Below are 19,922 nucleotides of genomic sequence, written 5' to 3' on the forward strand. Positions count from 1 at the left end.
AACTCCAGTAATCTTGCCTGGAGAATCCCATGGAGGGAGGAGCCCGGTAGGCTACTAGTCCATGGGGTCACAAAGAGTCGGACACGACTGGGCGACTTCACTTTTCACTAGATTGAGCAGGTGACTTGTAAAAAACAAACAAAACAGCCCAATGAAGGCTTTCTGAGGGCAGGCACTGTGCCCAGTTCAATTTAATGAGATTTAACCAGACCCCTGGCTAAAAACAGTCTCCAGGGACCCCCATCTTTTCGCAGGGCAGGGAGGTCTATTCTATATTCAGCCTCCTGTTATATAAAAGTCCCTACTCCGAGTCCTCTCTGCCTCTTGCTTTTAGGTCAAATATTTATTTATGCAAGCCCAGAGGCCTTTCATTATCTTTGTACCCTGGAAGGCTCGAAATGAATCTTTTCTCGCACTTCGTTGAAATTCTTTGAAAGAAATCTCGAGCTCTGGAATCCACCTCCACCTCCAATCTTCCCTGGATCTCGGTCTCCACTGTCCCACCTGCCCCCAGGCGCAGCCAGAGAAGGAAGGGGGTGGCCGGAGGGGAGGGGCGGGGATGTTACAAGCACCTGTCACCTGGCAGGCCCCGGCCTCACTTCCTCACCCCCCGCCCCCCCCCCCCAGCCCCCCGCGAGGGCCCACCCCGCGCCCCCCCCCTCGCACGCCCCGACACTGGCAGGCCAGTCCCTCCCGCCCTAGCCTCCTGCCGCCGTCCAATGGCCGAGGGGCAGGGCAAGCTGAGCAAGCCGCGGCAGCCCAGCCGGGTCTCCGCCCTGTTCCCGGTTCCCGAGCCGGGCCCCGGCGGCCTTTAAATGCCACCCTAGGCCGACACGGCGCGGCCCTCGCCACCTTTTTCCTCGGGCGACCGTAGCGGCACCCCGAGGAAGAAAGCAGCTTAGACTCTGCAGCTCCGTCCCGGCCGCGGCAGTCACCTCCGACCTCGGGGCCCGCGCCGCCTCCCCCGCCTCCCCACCTCCCTCCCCCAGGCCCCGCAGGCCGGGTCGGCGCCGGGCCCCCGGGCGTGCGCGCGCGCGTACCCGCGCGTGTGTGCGCGCCCCAGCCAGCCTCGGACCCGCGCCCCCTCCCGGCGCAGGACCGCCCCGGGATCCCCGCCCGCGCGCCGCGTCCCACGTCCACGCCGCCCGGCCGCCAGCCGCGCACCCCGCCGCGCTGCGCGAGAAGATGGCGGGGTCGGTGGCCGACAGCGATGCAGTGGTGGTGAGTGCGGGCGAGGCGCCCCCTTCCCGCGGCCCGCACGGCCCCGCCGCTGGCTCCCGCCTGGCGGAGGCCCAGCCCCGCGTCCCCGGCGGGAGAAGGCGCCCCAGTACCTGGTTAGAGGGAGCCGGCTGTGCGCGACCGGAGTGGGGGGAGGGCTGGAGGGGTGCCCCGCGGGAGGACCGCTGGCTGAGTGGAGGTGTTGGGGGCGGCCTGCGCGTGGGGGTGAGCTACAGCCCACTCCGCGCCGTGCAGACACCGGCCAGGTGTGAGTGTGCGCGGGTGTGTGTCCGGCGCGCGCGCCCCTTATCCGCTCCCCCCACCCCCACGGCATCCCGGGGATTCCCCCTTGGAAATGGGTCCTAGCCTGGGGCTCGCGGGAGAAGTTGAGCGCGGCTGCTGCACTCCAGCTACATCCTGGAGGACAGGCCTGGGCGACAGGTTCTAGGGGCGTTTGCGGTTGGAGAGGAGCCTGCCTTCCTCCGGAGCGGGGCTCTGGTTCCCCAGTGGGCCTCGACCTTCATTTTGATCTAGATCTGAAGAGTCTGGGGAGCGTCAGAGGCTTAGCTACCTGATAGAAAGGACGGGTTTGGTTCCGGGGTTTTCTGCGGGTAAGCCTATGTTGTGGGGAGGATTGCTGGATTCCTCCAGATTTGTATAGGTTCTTCCCCGCTCCGGCTAACACCCACCTCCGAAAGCCTTTGGAAAGCCAATCTGTGTGCTTCTATTTTTAGAAACTAGATGATGGGCATTTAAACAACTCCTTGGGCTCTCCAGTTCAAGCCGACGTGTACTTCCCACGACTGGTAAATGATTTTGTTTCCTCTTCGGTGTCTGCCTGTACCCTCTTGTTTCTAATTGCATTTTCAAATGGGTCAAGTCCTAAGGAACTGAGGGCTTGGCTCTTCCCTAACAGGCTGTGAACTTTGTTTCTGCTCTCATCCTCTACAGATCGTGCCATTTTGTGGGCACATTAAAGGTGGCATGAGACCAGGCAAGAAGGTGTTAGTGATGGGCATTGTAGACCTCAACCCAGAAAGGTAAGGCAGATTCCTTGTCTCCTATGATGCTGTCAAAAATCTTTGGTTTCTCTTCCCACCCAAGCCAAATGAAAAATACGGAGACAGAGTTTGGAGGAAATAAAAGGGTGGCTTTAATCCTCAGCCAGAGGAGGGGAGAAACAGCAGGCTAGAGCCTCAAGAACTGTGCACCCCTCCCATGAGGAATGGCGAGGGTGGTGGTGATTATATAGATGAGGGGGTCAGTGATGAGGAACAAAGGTGTGAAGGTCTTGTATTCTTCTTCCTTTTGTATCATTTCAAAAACAGACTGGCCATCAGGTAGCTGAGTAGTTGGGTCCATTGTCTTGCATGAATTGTACTATGGCCTCCTTTCTGTAGTGCAAAAAGAAAGGAAAAGAGCTATGAGGGGGTCGTCTGCAAAGAGAGTGCTGTAAAGGTGAGCCCCAGACAGAGTGTGATCAGCATACCAGGTTAGTCTTGATTACCTACTACAGATCAGGAACAGTTAAAAGTGAAAAAAAGAGCTCAGAGAAGGGCAAGAGAAAAAACAAAACAACTTTTTCCTCTTTTTTCACTACACTTATACCTATCCAGCAGTTACGAGGTCCTGCCTCACTCTTGTAGCTTTCTGCTGCTCTTCCAACCCCTGTGGCCAGTGTTACTGGTTGCAAGTGCCAAGAAAGTACTATGTTCCCATGAAAAGAATGTGTATGAATCTCAGCGGCCATTTCTCTAGACAGCTATTTATATCAGAGATTATAAATATAGACCCACATCATTTTCTCTTTGACCCTTAGGGAGGCCAAAGGACTTTTTTAAAAAAATGTTTTTCAGACTCAGTGCTTGGAGTAAGAACTATCAGTATAAACGAGAACCAAACTACAAGATATTGTTTCCCTTGGTCAGTTTCCCCTGGCTGTTTTTTAGTCTTCTGAAATGGGTTAAAACACAGATGTGTGGGTAGTTTGGAGTATCTGAAATATCCACAGTTAGTTATTTTCATCTCTATCAAAGTTTTCTCCAGGGCCACCTCCTGTGGGTAACAAAATAAACTAGTTTGATTGTAATTCTACTTATCCATGGTCTATCACCCCCCTGCCACCCTGTGGAGAGTGGTGGCCCACTAAAAGCTGACCAGTCCAGAAAGGAAGAAGGAAATGGGAGCCTGGGTCTTTGTTAAATGTTATTTTGCTCAACCGTGAATAAATGAGATGATTTTCTTTTCAGCTTTGCAATCAGCTTGACCTGTGGTGATTCAGAAGATCCTCCCGCCGACGTGGCAATTGAACTCAAAGCAGTGTTCACAGACCGGCAGCTACTCAGAAATTCTTGTATATCTGGGGAAAGGGGTGAAGAACAGTCAGCGATCCCTTACTTCCCATTCATCCCAGACCAGCCATTCAGGGTGAGTACCTCGAGTGCTTCAGCTCCAGCCATTGGCAGGATGGTGATATTCTCATCTAAGATGTGCCAAGAGTGCTTTAAGCAGCCAGAATTTTTGCATGTCCAAGAAATTTGTCACCTGATGGTGAAAAAAAGAAAAACAATCAAAAGAGCTCTGTTTGATGATATGAATTAAAAATCAGTAGTAGCTCTTGGTTCTGTTTAGCCAATATGTGTAAATAAACCCATATTTACATGTCTAGATTGTTAAGAATAAATACGTCTCTGTGTAGTATTCAATATAGTACTAGGCATTTAATAGATAATTGTCCTAAGCTAACTATTTAATAAATATTAATAAATACCTAGAATTTCTTTATTTTTTCTCACCCTTTAAGTAGTACCAGACCATATCAGTTATACCTTTTTTAAGACTAGAGCAATTATTATTTTATTTTCTCTTGTTCCCTTTGCTAATGAGGACTAGCAGTGCCATTGCTCCCCTGGGCTTCCCTGGTAGCTCAGATGGTAAAGACTCTGTCTGCAATGCAAAAGACCCAGGTTCCCTAGGTGGGGAAGATCCTCTGAAGGAGGGCATGGCAACTCACTCCAGTATTCTTGCCTGGAGAATTCCATGGACAGAGGAACCTGGCAGGCTACAGTCCATGGGGTCATAAAGAGTCAGACATGACTGAGTGACTAATGCTGGGTTAAGCAGCTTCAGTCTACTTCATTGTCACAGGCTGTGTGGCTGATAGATAGATGCCTTCCCTTGGGCCAGAATGAGTATAGATTTGCTCCCCACTATCTGTCAGGCAGTAAGCACAGCCCAAATTTCCATTCCCATCAAATAGCATGAGCCTCATCTTCCTCTATGAAGGACAATGCCAAGTAAAAGATGCAAGTCAGTAATGTGTTAGAAAAGAATTTACTGACATGTCAGACTTGGTGATGAAGTGTCTGTGTTAAAGTTTGTTGTGCTTAGTCACTTCAGTCATGTCTGATTCTTTGCAACCCTACAGACCGTAGCCCACCAGGCTCCTCTGTCCATGGATTCTCCAGGCAAGAATACTGGAGTGGATTGCCTTGCCTTCCTCCAGGGGATCTTCCCCACCCAGGGATCAAATCCATGTCTCTTGCATCTCCTGCATGGGCAGATGAGTTCTGTACTGCTAAGCTGCCGGGGAAGCCCTACACTTTGTTAACATACATCATAATAATGACAACTTGGTTAAAAGCTCCCTGTTTCATATATACCTAACAAACAAGAACTACCCTTAAGCTGTTGCTCCTCATCTAGAAATGTACAAGGGCATTATGAATAAGTCATAATTTTTCTTCCCATCTTGCAGTCTTAGGGGTAAGGAAGAATCTATGACATTGATATCAGTGATAGAATAGAGACTAATTGCCCTTCTAGCATAGCCTGGGGAAGGCACCCCTACCCTTCTCTAGAATGATAATGACCCTGAGGCTCCCCTGAACTGTGACAGTTTCTTAATGGTGACTCCTTATGCAGAGCTCATGAGTGTGAATAATCAAAGCTTCTGCCCAGTGGAATAATGCTCCCCAACAACAAAATTGAGATGGAATCAGCCCTTCTTGGTGACATAATTTTAGTAATAATATGCATTAAATGTGACTAATATCACATATGGAGTCTCTCCTTACATGATGAATACAAATGCTTTTAATAAATACATAGTGCAAAACCAGTGATTAAACTCTATGGTGAATTCCTTAAGTTAGAAAAAAGAGGAAGAAAAAGCTTTTACCATATGGAATCAGTATTTTTGTTTGGCTTAACAAAGCCTTGTTAATTACACATCCTTGGTCCAATGGTAATTACTGTGTATCCTTCTCTGCTTAGTGTTTATCTTGTTTGAGTGTCCAAACTGTTATTACATGCTCCTAATGGGTACCTGCTCTGCCTTGTGAGGGGCTTCTCTGAAGGTGGGATAGAATTGTTCAGGGGATGAGGATGGAGGCATTAAGTGCCATATAGATAAATCTATACCACTTTATATCACTTTCTGGCATGCAGTGAGAAGGGAGAAATAGTAAGGCAATTTTAAATCCTTCAAGGACATTGAATAGTGTAGAGCAATGCCTCCCAAAGTATACCCCTCATTCCAGCAACACCAGCATCATCAGTTTCCACCAGCAACTTGGTGGAAAAGCACATTCTTAGACCTTACCCTTGACCTACTAAATGGAAAATTTAGGAGGGTGGAGTCCAGCAGTCTGTTCTATAGCCTTCTGTCTGATTCCAGTACACTCTAGAGTTTGAGAACTACTGAAGATGTTGCCTTTCTCTAAAATGAGGTATTTGTTCATTTTTCCCAGCAGAGTTCATTGAATTATGAACTGAGGGTTTATTTTGTTTTTTCCAGGTGGAAATCCTTTGTGAGCACCCACGTTTTAGAGTGTTTGTGGATGGACACCAACTTTTTGATTTTTACCACCGCATTCAAACGTTATCTGCAATCGACACCATAAAGATCAACGGAGACCTCCAGATCACTAAGCTTGGCTGATGTTTAAACCACGTCTGTTTCAAAGAGCATCAGGTGCCACAACTGCCTGACTGTTGATCTGGAAGAAGTGTCCTAGCCAGGTCTAAAGACTTAAAAAGAAAACAAAAAGGCAGACTTCACTGTCTCTTCTTTCTGTGCAGTTTAAACCCAAAATGACTTCAGCGGTCGTTTGCCCTTAGGAAGCTATTGGAACTAAGACACCGAGCCATTATCCCCAGAACAAAATAATACATTTATGCTGGATTTTATTCAGACTAAACTGAGATGGATTTGTGACGATCTGTGATTTGGTAATAAGTTATTCATCTTTTCCAAGCAAGGTGATATTTCGAACAAAAGTGCTAAAGACTTAAAACAACAACAAAGACGGTACACAGAAATCAACTCATTTCTGCACTGAAGTGGAATTGTGTAGCACAACCAACATTTTAGTCAGGGTATTTAACATAGAATGTAGGTTGTTCAAGGGTTTTTTTTTTTTTTTCCTTGTTGCACAGCATAATGTTAACTCAGATTTTTTTAAGCTTTCTTGTAGTTATTTATTTCTACTCAGTGTATGTGTTAGAGATGATTAATGTCTCAAGAACAGCTTGTTATAAACTTTTGAATGTACAATTATCTTAGGTCTGAGTGGGGAAATTACCTATTACAGTCATGAGAAAGGTGAGTTTCTACCTTAAAGAGTTGAGTCTTATCCTCTTACCCCTAAACTTAGGATCTCTTGATATAAATTGCTGTAAGTGCTTTTGGGAAAACTTTGCAACAGTTCAGTAAGACTGCTTTTCAACTTATTAATGATTATGTAAAATTCTACTTAACGTTGCTTTTTCTCCATACTGTGAAATTAGCACAGTATTGACATCCTTAAGACTAATTAACTACTTTTCACTGGATCTACATAATAGCTCATCAAGTTGTTATTAAGCTAGTTGAAAACACATTAAGAGGTGATTGCAGTGATAGTTTTAAAAATGGACTATTATATACATTTTTAAAGGTATAGTGTGAAAATGATTTGGGAACGCAATGGAAAGCAGAAGCAAGTGGCCCCAAATAACTTACTTGGAAATAATTTATATCAACTTAAGCTGTTAGCTCATTGTATCACTTTTATTATGTGACCCTCACCAATCCCTAAGCAATGCCTTTGGAGCTTCAGAGTAGAAGATGCTTCCTACTGTGTGGGCTCTGCTAAGATAGTACGATAAGACCAGTTAGTTTATCTGAAAAGTTAACTCCCAGGACTCTAGGTCTTTGAGTCCAGCCAACAGTATGAATGCTCCAGTGAGGCTCTGGGAGTTTCCCTGTACTTGTGGAACTGATTAGACAGTATGTAGTCTCCAGGAAAAGCCTGAAGTGATACACACGTCACTGCAAGGCAAGGAATGGTTGGAGTCTTGGGTGCTGGATTTCATAAACTGCATTGGCTTTGGAGAGAAGGACCCTTGGCATTGCTCTGGTCAGCTAGTTGAGGGGGGTAAGGGGGTGCTGGGGTGGGGGTGTATTTATATATAATTTAGGTTTTATTTGTACAGCATACTGCGTCTTGTTATGACACGTCCTTGTCCTGCTTTGCTTTTGAGTTTTTTTACACAACATGCAGAGGCACTGAAGTGGCCACGTCATTTTCACGTGTCAAGAATGTAGACAGTGTTTCAGTACCAAAGTTTAAGAAAAAGCAAACTGAAATCGTGAATTTTTTTTTATAGGTGATATATTTGGATTCTCCTCAGCTTTGAAACTGTTTAGCACAGTTCCATTGTGTTATGTAAGAAGATGCTTTATCCAATCAGACTGGCTGAGCACTGAAAAGCTTTATGTCCTAGCTGACTTAACCAGCCATATTCAGCCAGGAAGGCTGTGCTCTGGCTCTGTATTTTGGAGCCCGTGACTAACCTTGTGCAGCCACTAGATTTTGTCAAGTATTTGTAGAGAGACCTAGAGGACACCCTGAAATATATTGGTAGGGGTTTTGAGTCTCATTGTGGTAGAAGACCCTCCCCCACAACAGGAGGTTTTTCTTTGAGTGGGCTTCCATTCCCACCCACTGCATAATTCAGCAGAAACTGGAGGAGTTGGGGGTGTAACTGTTGCAACTGACACTGTTCTCTCTACCTATCAGCTAACTGGTTAGCAGCCAAGCCCTTAGGCAGCTTAGTGTAAAGATACACTGTTAACCCTTCATTGTTCTGTGGGGTCAGTGAGAACCTCTTGGTTAAGCTTATTGAAATTTATCAGAATGATGTGATGGTTTGATTCAGGTATAACTAAGTTAGCGGGGGGCTAGTCCAGCTGTATTAATCATTAGCTGTAAACTGGAAACTGTTCACATCCTTTCTTCAGCATGTGAGGTCTAAGGTGGGAATTCAGGATGAAAAGTGCAATTTTAAGCTTCACAAGAAGGCATTTGGGTGTGTAAGGTGTTATTCCTGACCAGAGCCCTAATTTTGCAATATGACCAAAACCAAGGAACATAAATAACAATCAGGCTCTGGGGGAATAATAGGCAGGCTTTAGACAATCTGTTCATTTCTGCATCAAAATTGGAGTGAATGTATATATCTACTTAAAAGTTAATAGAAGTGACTTCTATTTCTGGGCTATCCCAGAATTGTCTTAATTTTTTTTTAAATTTGAAACCCCATTTCAAATCATGCCAACCTTAGTTCAAAACCTCCAGAGGAATCGTTCTTAGAATTGTTGATGATTTGTTAAAATGGCAAATCCTTTCATTTGTATTAAGAAAATATCCAAAAAGAGGGCGGGAGCCCTTTTGCCTTGAGAGAAACACCCTTGGCATTTTCCAGCTACATTATTAATGTAGAAATAATGTTCCTATGATGACATATTTTCAAAGAAACACTTTCTTATTTACTGCGTGGTGTAAAATGTTGCTAAATGTGTTTTAGCGTTATGATGTCACTGCTGAAAGTTATTTGCACTATAATAAAGGAATTTTCTACAAAATGGTTTCCAATTTATAAGGTGCTAAACTTGGTACCAGGTGTGATGTGCTTGGGCTTCCCAGGTAGCTCAGTGGGTAGCTCCTGCCAGTGCAGGAGACTCAGATTCAATCCCTGAGTCAGGAAGATCCCCTGGAAAAGGAATTGGCAACCTACTGCAGTATTGTTGCTTGAAAACTCCCATGGGCAGAGGAGCCTGGCAGGCTGCAGTCCGAGGGGTTGCGGAAAGTCGGACGGGACTAAGCGCACAGGCACGTGATGTACTTAGCGTGGACCATCTGGTAGCACAGCCCTCCCTACTGCACACACTCACTCCAAGACCACTTGTTGCCCACAGTAATAAACTGATCAAGGGGAGGAAAGTGTCTGAGGGGGCCTCAGACCTAATGAGTTGTGTGTGCAATGGGTTATTTTTAAAATAAAATTTGCATATGGTAAATTCACATTTTTCTTGATGTGCAGTTTTGTGAATTTTAATACATAAATGGATTCACATAACAATCACCTCAAACAGGATACAGAATCGTTCGATCACCCCCCAAAATCCCCTTGTGCTATCACTTTATGGTTAAATGTAACCCCTACTCCCAGGCCTAATCAGGCAACAACTGACCCATTCCACCTGCCTATAGTTTTGCCTTTTCCTGAATGTCATATAAAGAGAATCATATAATCCTCTGGGATTGGTTTCTTGCATAATTCATTTGAAGTTCATATTGTGTGTATTAAATTTTTCCTTTTTATTGCTGAGTAGTATTCCATTGTGTGGATGGACCAGGCTTCACCTGTTAAGGATGTAGTGGGTTCTTAATAAATTATTAATATAATCTTATTAGCACAGTGTGTATACAAAAGCAAGATTGTGTATACAATCTTTCCTGTGGTTTTGAATGATTAAGAAGGAAACTTGATCCGTTAGCTATTATGACTACAAATAAAACTGGCTTATAGAAGTTTGCCTAGCTTTAGTTATACATAGTTTAGGAAAGATAATTTACTCAATATGCTGGATTTAGGGTACCTACTTATATCTTAGTTGGTTTTACTAATTCCTTCCTTTATTATTATTATTTTTTTATTTCTATTTTTTAAGGAAGCAAAGCTGTGAGGCTGGTCTTTGTCACAGTTTTTGCAGTGAAGTATAGGCAGCAGCATAGGGAAGGGCTTCCTAGTTGTCACTAGTGGTAAAGAACCAGCCTGCCTATGCAGGAGATATAAAAAGACTTTGAGTTTGATCCCTAGGTTGGGAAGATCCCTTGGAGGAAGATATGGCAACCCACTCCAGTATTCTTGCGAGGAAAATTCCATGGACAGAGGAGCCTAGCAGGCTATAATCCATGAGGTCGCAAAAAGTCAGACACGTCTGAAGCGACTTGGCATGCACATTCATAGGCAGGGAAAGCCCTGTCAAAGTGGGAACAATTTGCTGAGGGTGCTGGGCAGAGGTAGGAGAGCTTCCTCTGCCCCCGTTGGATACAACAGTATCCTTGTTCTATGACAGCATTTTTAATTAGACAGTCTAGAAGATATTTATAACTGGAGTCTCTGAGTGCCACAGACACTTAAGGACCTTTATTCATTCAGCAGATATTTATTGAGCTCTGTCAACTGCTGTTCTAGATACTTGGACAAATCAATGAATAAAACAGACCCTGGTGCTTTTAAACTTCAGTATGCTGAAGAATCACCCAAGAAGCCTCCTTAGGGGGTAAAAGTCCATTCTCACCCTGGGAAATTATGTTTCAGTGGGTCTGGAGTAGGTCTCAGGAGTTTGTATTTTTAAAAAACATCCTTGATGGTGTCACTGATCCCAGGTCCCAAACTAAGCAGCTCTGCCTTTGGGAATTCCATAAACATTTGCTGAATCAAGCTGTTGAGTTGTGCCAGGCTGTGGGATTCTGATCTTTGGGTATCTTTCTGTGAAAATTTCAACACTGGGTCATCCTGCTCTGCCAAAAAACCACCGTGCAACTTTAATTGTAACTTTACAACTATGTCTTTCCTCCCCGCCTGCCCCCCCAAGGTTTAACCTTCCTCACTCCCACCCCTCCCACACTATAAACATTGTAGGGAAAGGAAGTGTCTTTCAACCAAGCTGTGTAAGAACCTTCCTTATTGGAGTGGCTTTAGGACCTCACTAGAATCCTCCCAGGGACTGGGGAGCCTGGTGGGCTGCTGTCTCTGGGGTCACACAGAGTCAGACACGACTGAAGCGACTTAGCAGCAGCAGCAGCAGCAGCAGCAAAACCCTCTGTGTGTGTGAGTCGCTCAGTCATGTCCAACTCTTTGTGACTCCATGGAGCGCGCAAGGCTCCTCTGTCCATGGAATTTTCCAGGCAAGAATAGTGGAGTGGTTAGCCATTCCCTTCTGCAGGGGATCTTCCAGAACCAGGGATCAAACCTGGGTCTCCTGCATTGCAGGCAGACTCTTTTAACTCTGAGCCACCAAAGGACCCTGACACCTGTTTTAAGTAGCAGGTGCTCTGAGAAAGATTAAGGTTCTAGGGAAAGCTTACCTCATTTCTTGGTAAACATTTCAATTAATTATTCATTTGCAGAATTGCCAGGGTGGGGCCCAATTTTTCTATAACGTAAATATACAAAGGTGGCTTGTAACTTGTAAAGAGGGTAGAAAGTGAAAGTGAAGTCACTCAGTCGTGTCCGACTCTTTGCAACCCTGTGGACTGTAGCCCACCAGGCTCCTCTGTCCATGGGATTGTCCAGGCAAGAATACTGGAGTGGGTTGCCATTTCCTTCTCCAGGGGATCTTCCTGACCCAGGGATCGAACCCAGGTCTCCCACATTGCAGGCAGACGGCTGCTTTAACCTCTGAGCCACCAGGGAAGCAGTGGTAAAGAGGGTAGAGGGCAAGTGGTAATGGCCCAGCTGAGCTGTTTCACAGCATTTTGGAAATAAATTTCAAGTCTTCCTTTCACACTTGTTTCCTGATCGCTGTGTTAATTTCACAATGATTTTTTTTTAAAGTCTCTTGCAAAAGGCAAAGAACTGCTTTGGAAAGCATATATTTCATCATGAATTTACATAGGTATATACAAGGTGCCAAAACAATACTCAACCTAGAGAGAGAAGGGGAAGAAATAGCCACTGACGCTTTCTCTTGCTTTGATACACCCTTCCATCCCCAGGGAAAGATGATGAAGAGGTGAGCAAACACAGAAGGGAAGCAGGCTTTGTTGTTTGAGAGGACGACACAGACAGTTCTAAATCATAGGCTCTGGCAGTGGCAAGCCAGCCACAGACCATGGGGATGATGGGTCTTCCAAGCTTTCATGAGTAAGAACAATAAGAAACATTTGCTATTAACTCCAGCACCTCCCTTTCTGTCAGTATTCTGTCATTAATTCTGAAAAGACAGATGCAAATAATCAAAGCTTACCTGAACAGTTAGTCTGGGAACGGGAAGAAGAGAAGCAGTGAGGCTGCGATGAGGGTGAGAAGGAAGAGCCATCTGGACCTCAGGGATATACTGTGTATATTGTGTGTGTTCAGATGGGCACCTTAAATCTCCAGTCTTAATTTGCCTCGCATGGGAAATGGAAATAATGACACTTGTGACAGTGTGTTTTGAGAGCCAGCAGTGACAGCGGTGTAAGCATTTCTTACAGTTGATAAGGCCAGAGTTAAAATAATCATGATACCAATTTCTATAATAATCCTGCATGATTTTGTAAGAAACAGTACTAAAAGTGTTAACCCTTGAAACTGTGTCTAATCCATTGGAACATGCTTTTCATATCATTTCAGTGAAGCCTGTTTTATTTAAAATCTAGCCAAAATTAGCAGTGTATTAGGCAATGTGTAGAATGATGTTTGTAAAATGTACTCTGGGATTTTTTTTTTTTTTACTTTGAATTATTACAGCTGTTCCAACATTAGAAAGCATGGGTTTTTCCTAATGCAATAAAAATCACCTTTAGTTCAGCATAAAATTATTTTAATGCTGTGAAAGGTGAACAAGGAAGAAATATACAACATAATGAGATATGACTTAAATAATTTTTTAAAAGAGAGTCTTCCTAGAGTCCTATGGTCTGTTATTCTAAGATTCTACTTAACCATTCATTTATCCTTCATTTTTTAAAAAAAACAACGCACACATGTACGGACACAAGATCACAGTCTCTTTGTTTGAGGAAGTTAGAAATAGATACTGCTTTTTTGGTAAGGCTTTGATTAACATCAGATATTGGGATTACCTCATAGTTGGAGGTTTCTAAGGCAACTAACATTATCTTTGCTTTTACAAATGTAAATTCCTGACTTGGGAATCCCCTTGCAATCCTCAACTTCAAAATTAAGTAAATGATTTTAAAAATTCAGCTTGCTAAATTGAAAGGGCAAATCCTGGCCTTTTCATATAGTTGGTGCTCTTACAGCATGTGTGTAGAGTTGGTTCATATACTGAGAGAATCACTCATAACTGATGAAGCTATGCAGAAAGAGAGCACTTTTATATGAAGGCACCATGTTAGTGTGGGTTATAAAAACATAAAAGACCTGTGCCATCTGCCCTTGAAGAATTTATGATCTTACTGAAAGACAGGTCGGGTACCTATGACATAAAACATAAGGATGACTGTCAATATATAGAGTCAGACTGAATGGGCAGAGAAGTGCATATGACAGGGGTTCCTAGGAACACAAACTGTCCACTGGGGCGACCCAGGAGGGCATCTGGGTCTAAAGGACCTTAGCTTGGCTTCCAACAGCCTGAATGCCCCTTGCTCTCTGTGCAACACCCAAACACCCCAGTATTATAGACCATCTTCAGGTTCGATCTGAGGGGCTAGTGTTGTATTTTCCGGGACTCAGTGTTGTAGTTGAGATTCTGGCCTCCCAAAGGAGGAGTTCAAGGAGAAACCTGGTATTCTTTAATTACAAAACACATGAGTCTCTGGTGGAGAACAGAGCCTTTCTCTAATGATGCCCCCAGCAAAGAAAGGATGGCCCGGACTTCCCTGGTGGCCCAGGGGTTCAAACTCCACACTCCCATTGCAGAGGGCATGGGTTCTATCCCTGGTTAGGGAACTAAGATCACCACTTAGGGCATTTCCACCTGTCCTCCCGTTGAAGGAGCAGAGGGCCTGAGAATGCAGCGATTCAGGTGCTTCTGCCTCCTGCGTCTCTCACAGTTGAGCTCTCTGGCTCCCTGCCGTGTCACACCAGTGTGCAGAGAGATCTTTGATCTTCCTCATGCTTGCTTCTAACTGCAAATCACATCTTTCTGGTGCTCCAGCCAAAGAAACAAAGATCTGCTCTATCGCTGGATGAAAAATTGTGGTCTTGAATTCACTGAGAGCTCATCTCCCAAGTGACCCCTTCCTAAGGGACTTTTCAAGGGAAAATTTGACATGAAGCTGTTTTTGCCTTATATGCTTACTTTTGCGCCTAACCCATGTGTGAGACAGACTTTTGTTTATCTTGAATGAATAGCTTTCTTGTGTATACATAATGGCCAGCTCTTTGACAGCAGAATCCATTTTTTGAGTTCTGGCTCTAGACACAAGGCTGTTCAATAAAACTGTGGTGTTGGGGAGGTTCTATCTACTAATATAATTTACACAGTCCAATATGGTGGCCACTAGCCACAAGGGTCTATTAAGCACTTCACATGTGGCTGATGCCACTGAGGAACTAAATTTTAAATTTTATTGAGTTTTCATTAACTGAACTTTTTGTATGTGTCCTTGTGTGTGTATGTGTGACACATGGGCTTAGTTGCTCCATGGCATGTGGGATCTTAGTTCCCCAGACCAGGGATTGAACCCACATCCCCTGCATTGCAAGGCGGATTCTTAATCCCTGCACCAGCAGGGAAGTCCCTCATTAACCTAACTTTAAAAAGCCAAATGTAGCTCACAGCTACCATATTGGACATTGCAGGTCTAGAACATCAGACCCTGCTGGGCTTATGTTTGGTCTCAATCCTCATATGCATATGACAGGTAGCAGAAGTTCCTATTTGAACCTAAGCCATGTTCACTCTCAAATTCAGGAAAGTCTAGACACTTTCTGAAGGCTAGTGGAGAAGTGGAGGCCTTTTCATAGAAGAGACCAAGACACCCACGGGAAAGAACTTACCCCACGGGAAACAACAAAAAAAGAGTCCACAAGATGGCTTGTTTCAGGAAGATAGGCAAGCTTCAGAAGAAAGTGGCAACTATGCGGTCATATCTGCGTTGTCACTTACACTGTCCCAGGCCCAGTGCAGTGGAGCCATTCCTGAATCTAGGAACAAGGGGCTGCAACCCACGCCCTGCTCCCTGTAAGCCCCGCTCCCCTGTAAGCCCCGCTCCCCGGAGCACTGAAGGACAAGGAAGTGGCAGTGCAGGAAGCATGCAGCCAACATTTCTGAGCTGCTCCTGAGTGCCAGGCATGGTGCCAGGTGCCGCCAGGGCTGACAGCTGCTGCAGCACCTGCCTGGGCCCTGTCTTAGCAGCCTCTGCACAGTTGTCAGCAGGGCACCCATGCCACTGCTGAGCATGGAGAGCACAGCCCCCACAGCACTGGGAATTGCCATGATGATCTGAAGCAATTTTTTTTTATGGTTAACACCACTGCGTTTATGTATTTGTTTAACGTTACTGTAAGTGGCTGGTCTCATGTGAACAGTCTGGGGTTCACCTGAAGCCATTCTTGAAAGCAGGCGTATTCTCCTCTGTCCTCCTTGTCATATCCTCAAAGATAAGAGATTATACTGGCCAAGAATGGCCAGTGGGAGAAAGTATTTTACCACACTTTACATGAGAAACAAAGGAATAAAAATCCTCACTAGATATTTTTTCTCCCCAAGTCCCTCTTTAGCTTCTAGCCTTCTCCAACCCTCTCCTTGGTTGCTTCTTAAATCTCCCTAATTCCTTTCCTAATGCAGAGTTATTTGACCTGTACCAGCTTTCCTAGGGGGCTTTTTAAAGCACTTACCTAGCAAAAGGTCACTTTCTCCATAGGGGAGATTCATTCCCTAAAAAAAATAAGAATTCTCCATCATTTTGATTTCTAGTTTCTTTAATACCCTGTGTCATTTCCAGAAGAACTCAAGGCAGCCACAAATGAGGCCATTAAGAGGAAAATGCCAGAACCTTCTGGTTCTATCTTCCTCAGGTTTAATGTCTCCTCATCAACTTTCCCAACAACTTAATTTTGAAGAAGGTGCCTCCTCTCTCTCAATGTTCTTTGACCTGTTTGTCTGTTTGCTTAGTGTTCATCTCTCCTGCTAAATGATCATTTCCATCGGGGCAGGTACCATACTGATCATGTTCACTACCGTACCCTAAGCATGTGGCATGGGGCTTGTCACAATAAATAATGAATGGATGTCTGTCAGATGAATGAACGGTCGACAAACGCAGTATTGGTTATCAATGGTTCGGCAACAAATTATCCCAAAATGTACCAGCTTACAACAACAATGATCATTTATGATCTCACACAGGAATCTAGGAACAGCTTTGCTGGGTAATTCTAACTCAGGGACTCTCATGATGTGACAGGTACACTATCTTCCAGTGCTGCAGTCCTCTGAAGGCTTGACTGGTCCTCCATAAAGTGTGCTTTCTTTGTATTTGGCAACAATTTTTTATGGGACCAGCTTCTCTCCACTCAGAGGTACCGTGCAAAGGAAAAAAGCATTAGCAAAGAGATTGGCATTCAAATCCTGCTGCTTACCAGCTCCATGATCTCTTTGTGTAAGTCTTGACAAGTCTGAACTCTTTTTTTTCATCATTCCTCATTTTTCTCTTCTGTAATAGGGGCTTGCACGACTCTTCTTTGCAAGACAACTGTGAGGCTTAAGCAAAGGGAGGTCCATAACGCACCGAGCATAGCATGGTGTGTAATAAGAGCTCAATAAGTGGTGGCTGTTAGAGTGACGACTCCCTCACCTGATCCTGTATATTCTGGACCTCAGCTTAGCAGTTCTGGTACCTCCTGGGTGGTAGAGTTGGCGAGGTTCTCACATTGCCGATGAGAAAAACAAGTCCAGAGTGTTTAAGTGCTTGTCCACAGTGTGGCTTTGCTCCTTACTGCTTGTTGGGATCCTGGGCAGGGCTCTTGGAGGAGACTCAGTGATCACCAGCTTAGGAAATGTGACGAGTGGCCTGAGACAGCGGGGTCCCACCTCAGCTCCCCCAGGCCGTCCTTGAGGGGGAGCTGGGACTCTGGTTAACGTCTCACCTGAGTCTTCAGGGGAGGTTCCTGTGCCTGACCCTTCTCCCAACGCTGGGTCACAGGGATTGATTAGCAGCTGGTAAAACAGCAATGACAGAGCGTCCTTATCCCAACAAGCCACCCGAGTGCCTCCAACAGCTACAGGCAGATGGAAAATGACCACTTAGGCCTTAATGAGCTTGCTCAGCGGTAATTCTGGGGAGTCCTAAGAGTCTTAGCAGTTATCCAGTCTTGTAGTTACTGTTGTTGTTTGGGTTTTCTGGGTTTATTTTGGCTTTTGTTTGTTATGGGGTTTGGGGGCAAGGGGGTGTTTGTTTGTTTGTTTGTTTAGGATTTTCCTCACTGAGCAGACTCCTGCTTTGATTACTCAGCCAGGCTGTCACCTTCTACTCTGTGGGTAGATTTTCAGTCATTTGCAGACGTGAGATTATGAGACTGTGTTTGCGTTTGCCTGCTTTCTAACTGCCTTCAGTTCACCTGAATGGCTTTCATCTTTAACCCAAAGAGCACGCACTTCTTTTCCAAATCCAATCTAGAACCTGTGACAACCCACTCAGGGCACTAGAGGAGAAAGGGGCCAGACTTTCTGTTTTCAAAAAAAAGTAACTCCCTGGTTAAACAAAGAATAAACATCAGACACTTTTTAGGTCAGCAGGGTCAGGTGGAGTGCCCTTCACAGGTTTTGATGAACACCTCTGTATGTGAGACACCACCATGAAATTTAAAGTTAGTTTATGTTCACAGTGCAATAGGCTCAAAGTACACTTCACCTCACCCATGACCTAAACAGAGGGAAAATTCCTACTTATGCATGAATTTGTACAAGCAGAGTGTCTGGGCCAGGAGAGTACCACTGAGACAAGCAAGTTCTGGGTGGCTGGAGAAGGCAACGGCACCCCACTCCAGTACTCTTGCCTGGAAAATCCCATGGATGGAGGATCCTGGTAGGCTGTGGTCCATGGGGTCGCGAAGAGTTGGACACGACTGAGTGACTTCACTTTCACTTTTCACTTTCATGCATTGGAGAAGGAAAAGGCAACTCACTCCAGTGTTCTTGCCTGGAGAATCCCACGGGCAGGGGAGCCTGGTGGGCTGACGTCTATGGGGTCACACAGAATCAGACATGACTAAAGTGACTTAGCAGCAGCAGCTTGTTTGCAGTGAGTGGTGGCCACCACAAAATCAGGCTCCAGAGCATCACTCACCCCTAATCCAGGGTGTGCTGTTCCCCTCAGGAGAGTTATACTCTGGAGGTGTGGCCCCGCCTCTAGAAGACACTTGGGAAAAATTCAAAGAAAATGTCTGCAAGGACAGCATATTGATCCTGCAGGAGGGGGACCTGGAAAGCTAGGTCTAAGATGAGAGAGGGAACTGACAGGAGGCATAAATCATTCAGTGATCTGATATTGTCATTCTTTAAAACTCAGGTCCAGGGAGATGAAGTCAACTGCTTAAAATCACAGTTTGCCATAGACCTGCCTCCTAGGCTAGGACGTATGACAAGAGAAAAGCCAGGAGCAGGAGGAGGTGGCATTATAAGTGGAGGTGACATGGGAGTTTCTGAGGCTGCTTGAGAGGCACTGAAAGGCAGGGACCTGGGAACTCCGCGTACTTCATAAGTTTTCCAGGGATTATCCCAGCTTAGTGAATAATGAAGGCAACTCTCTGAGAAATTGAATTTTGCTTCAAGGGTAAGGAAAAAAAGATGCAGAAACAGAGAAGGGCCGATTCAATTTAGTTGGAGGCCCAAAAAGAGAAGGACTGAGATGAAGGTGACTTTGGGACACTGCATGCAGATACAGTAGTCTGCCGGAAGCATGGCCGGCAGTTCAGGTCCACAGAGATGCTTCCAGCAGAAAGTCGGTTGAAAGAGAACAGAGGTAAACTGATCATCATGGGGGTCTCAAGAATTGGACAGGACTTAGCAGCTAAAACCACCACCTTGGTACCTAAAGGGATAGTGAAAGTGTTAGTCATGTTTGACTCTTTGCGACCCCATGGACTGTAGCCCACCAGGCTCCTCTGTCCATGGGCTTCTCCAGGCAAGAATACTGGAGTCAGTAGCCATTCCCTTCTCCAGGGGATCTTCGTGACCCAGGGATCAAATCCATGTCTCTTGCATTGCAAGCAGATTCTTTACCATCTGAGCCATCAGGGAAGCCCAATGGTACCTAAAAATGACATAATTATCCAAAGACAAGTGCCAAAGGCCAACTCTGCCCGGTGTGCCTGCCACCCATATTCCTATCAGCCACTGGCTCTCAGAGATGGGCTTGCCCCTGGGACTCTCCACCTTGTGGAGGACTGTTCATCCCTATGAAGTGAGGAAGGGCAAGGGTCCCTAAGGACCCTCCATGTTAGGCTGGCAAATGGGAATATAGACCCTGAGAGGAATGGGTGAGAAGGATGGGGGTGCTGGACCTCAAGTTCCCCTAACTATTGGAGCCACTCCATACCCTGAAGTGGGACACTGAGCAGCCCATGCTGGGGAGGGACAGTGTGTGTGTGTTTGACTCCATGGTGGGCAGGAGGCTGAACTAAGTCTGCACTGCAGAGTCGAGCCTGCAAAATCTGGAGCATCACTCAGGACAAGGAGAACAGAGAGCAGGCAC

General features: G+C 45.4%; 1 protein-coding gene and 1 long non-coding RNA gene across 2 annotated transcripts in view; one reads left to right on the forward strand and one right to left on the reverse strand.

Moving 5' to 3' along the window:
• Positions 1-1,858, reverse strand: part of LOC120851341 — a 119,264-nt gene extending 117,406 nt beyond the window's left edge. Inside the window, exon 1 of the long non-coding RNA XR_005718288.1 lies at positions 1,790-1,858. This is a non-coding gene — a long non-coding RNA (uncharacterized LOC120851341). The remainder of the gene's footprint in view (positions 1-1,789) is intronic.
• LGALSL (galectin like) lies at positions 1,077-9,566 on the forward strand. Its single transcript, XM_040224042.1, has 5 exons — positions 1,077-1,221; positions 1,953-2,024; positions 2,170-2,258; positions 3,468-3,645; positions 6,017-9,566. The coding sequence occupies exons 1-5, from the start codon at positions 1,186-1,188 to the stop codon at positions 6,158-6,160; spliced, it is 519 nt and encodes a 172-aa protein (XP_040079976.1). The 5' UTR covers positions 1,077-1,185; the 3' UTR covers positions 6,161-9,566.
• The last annotated feature ends 10,356 nt before the right edge of the window (positions 9,567-19,922 follow it).

Source organism: Oryx dammah, unplaced genomic scaffold, assembly GCF_014754425.2.
Source record: "Oryx dammah isolate SB20612 unplaced genomic scaffold, SCBI_Odam_1.1 HiC_scaffold_25, whole genome shotgun sequence".
Taxonomy (NCBI): domain Eukaryota; kingdom Metazoa; phylum Chordata; class Mammalia; order Artiodactyla; family Bovidae; genus Oryx; species Oryx dammah.

Coding starts and splice junctions, on each gene's coding strand:
- LGALSL (XM_040224042.1), top strand. CDS start 1,186: ATGGCGGGGTCGGTGGCCGACAGCGATGCAGTGGTG. Junction 1,222..1,952: donor CCGACAGCGATGCAGTGGTG/GTGAGTGCGGGC, acceptor TTCTATTTTTAG/AAACTAGATGATGGGCATTT. Junction 3,646..6,016: donor TCCCAGACCAGCCATTCAGG/GTGAGTACCTCG, acceptor TGTTTTTTCCAG/GTGGAAATCCTTTGTGAGCA.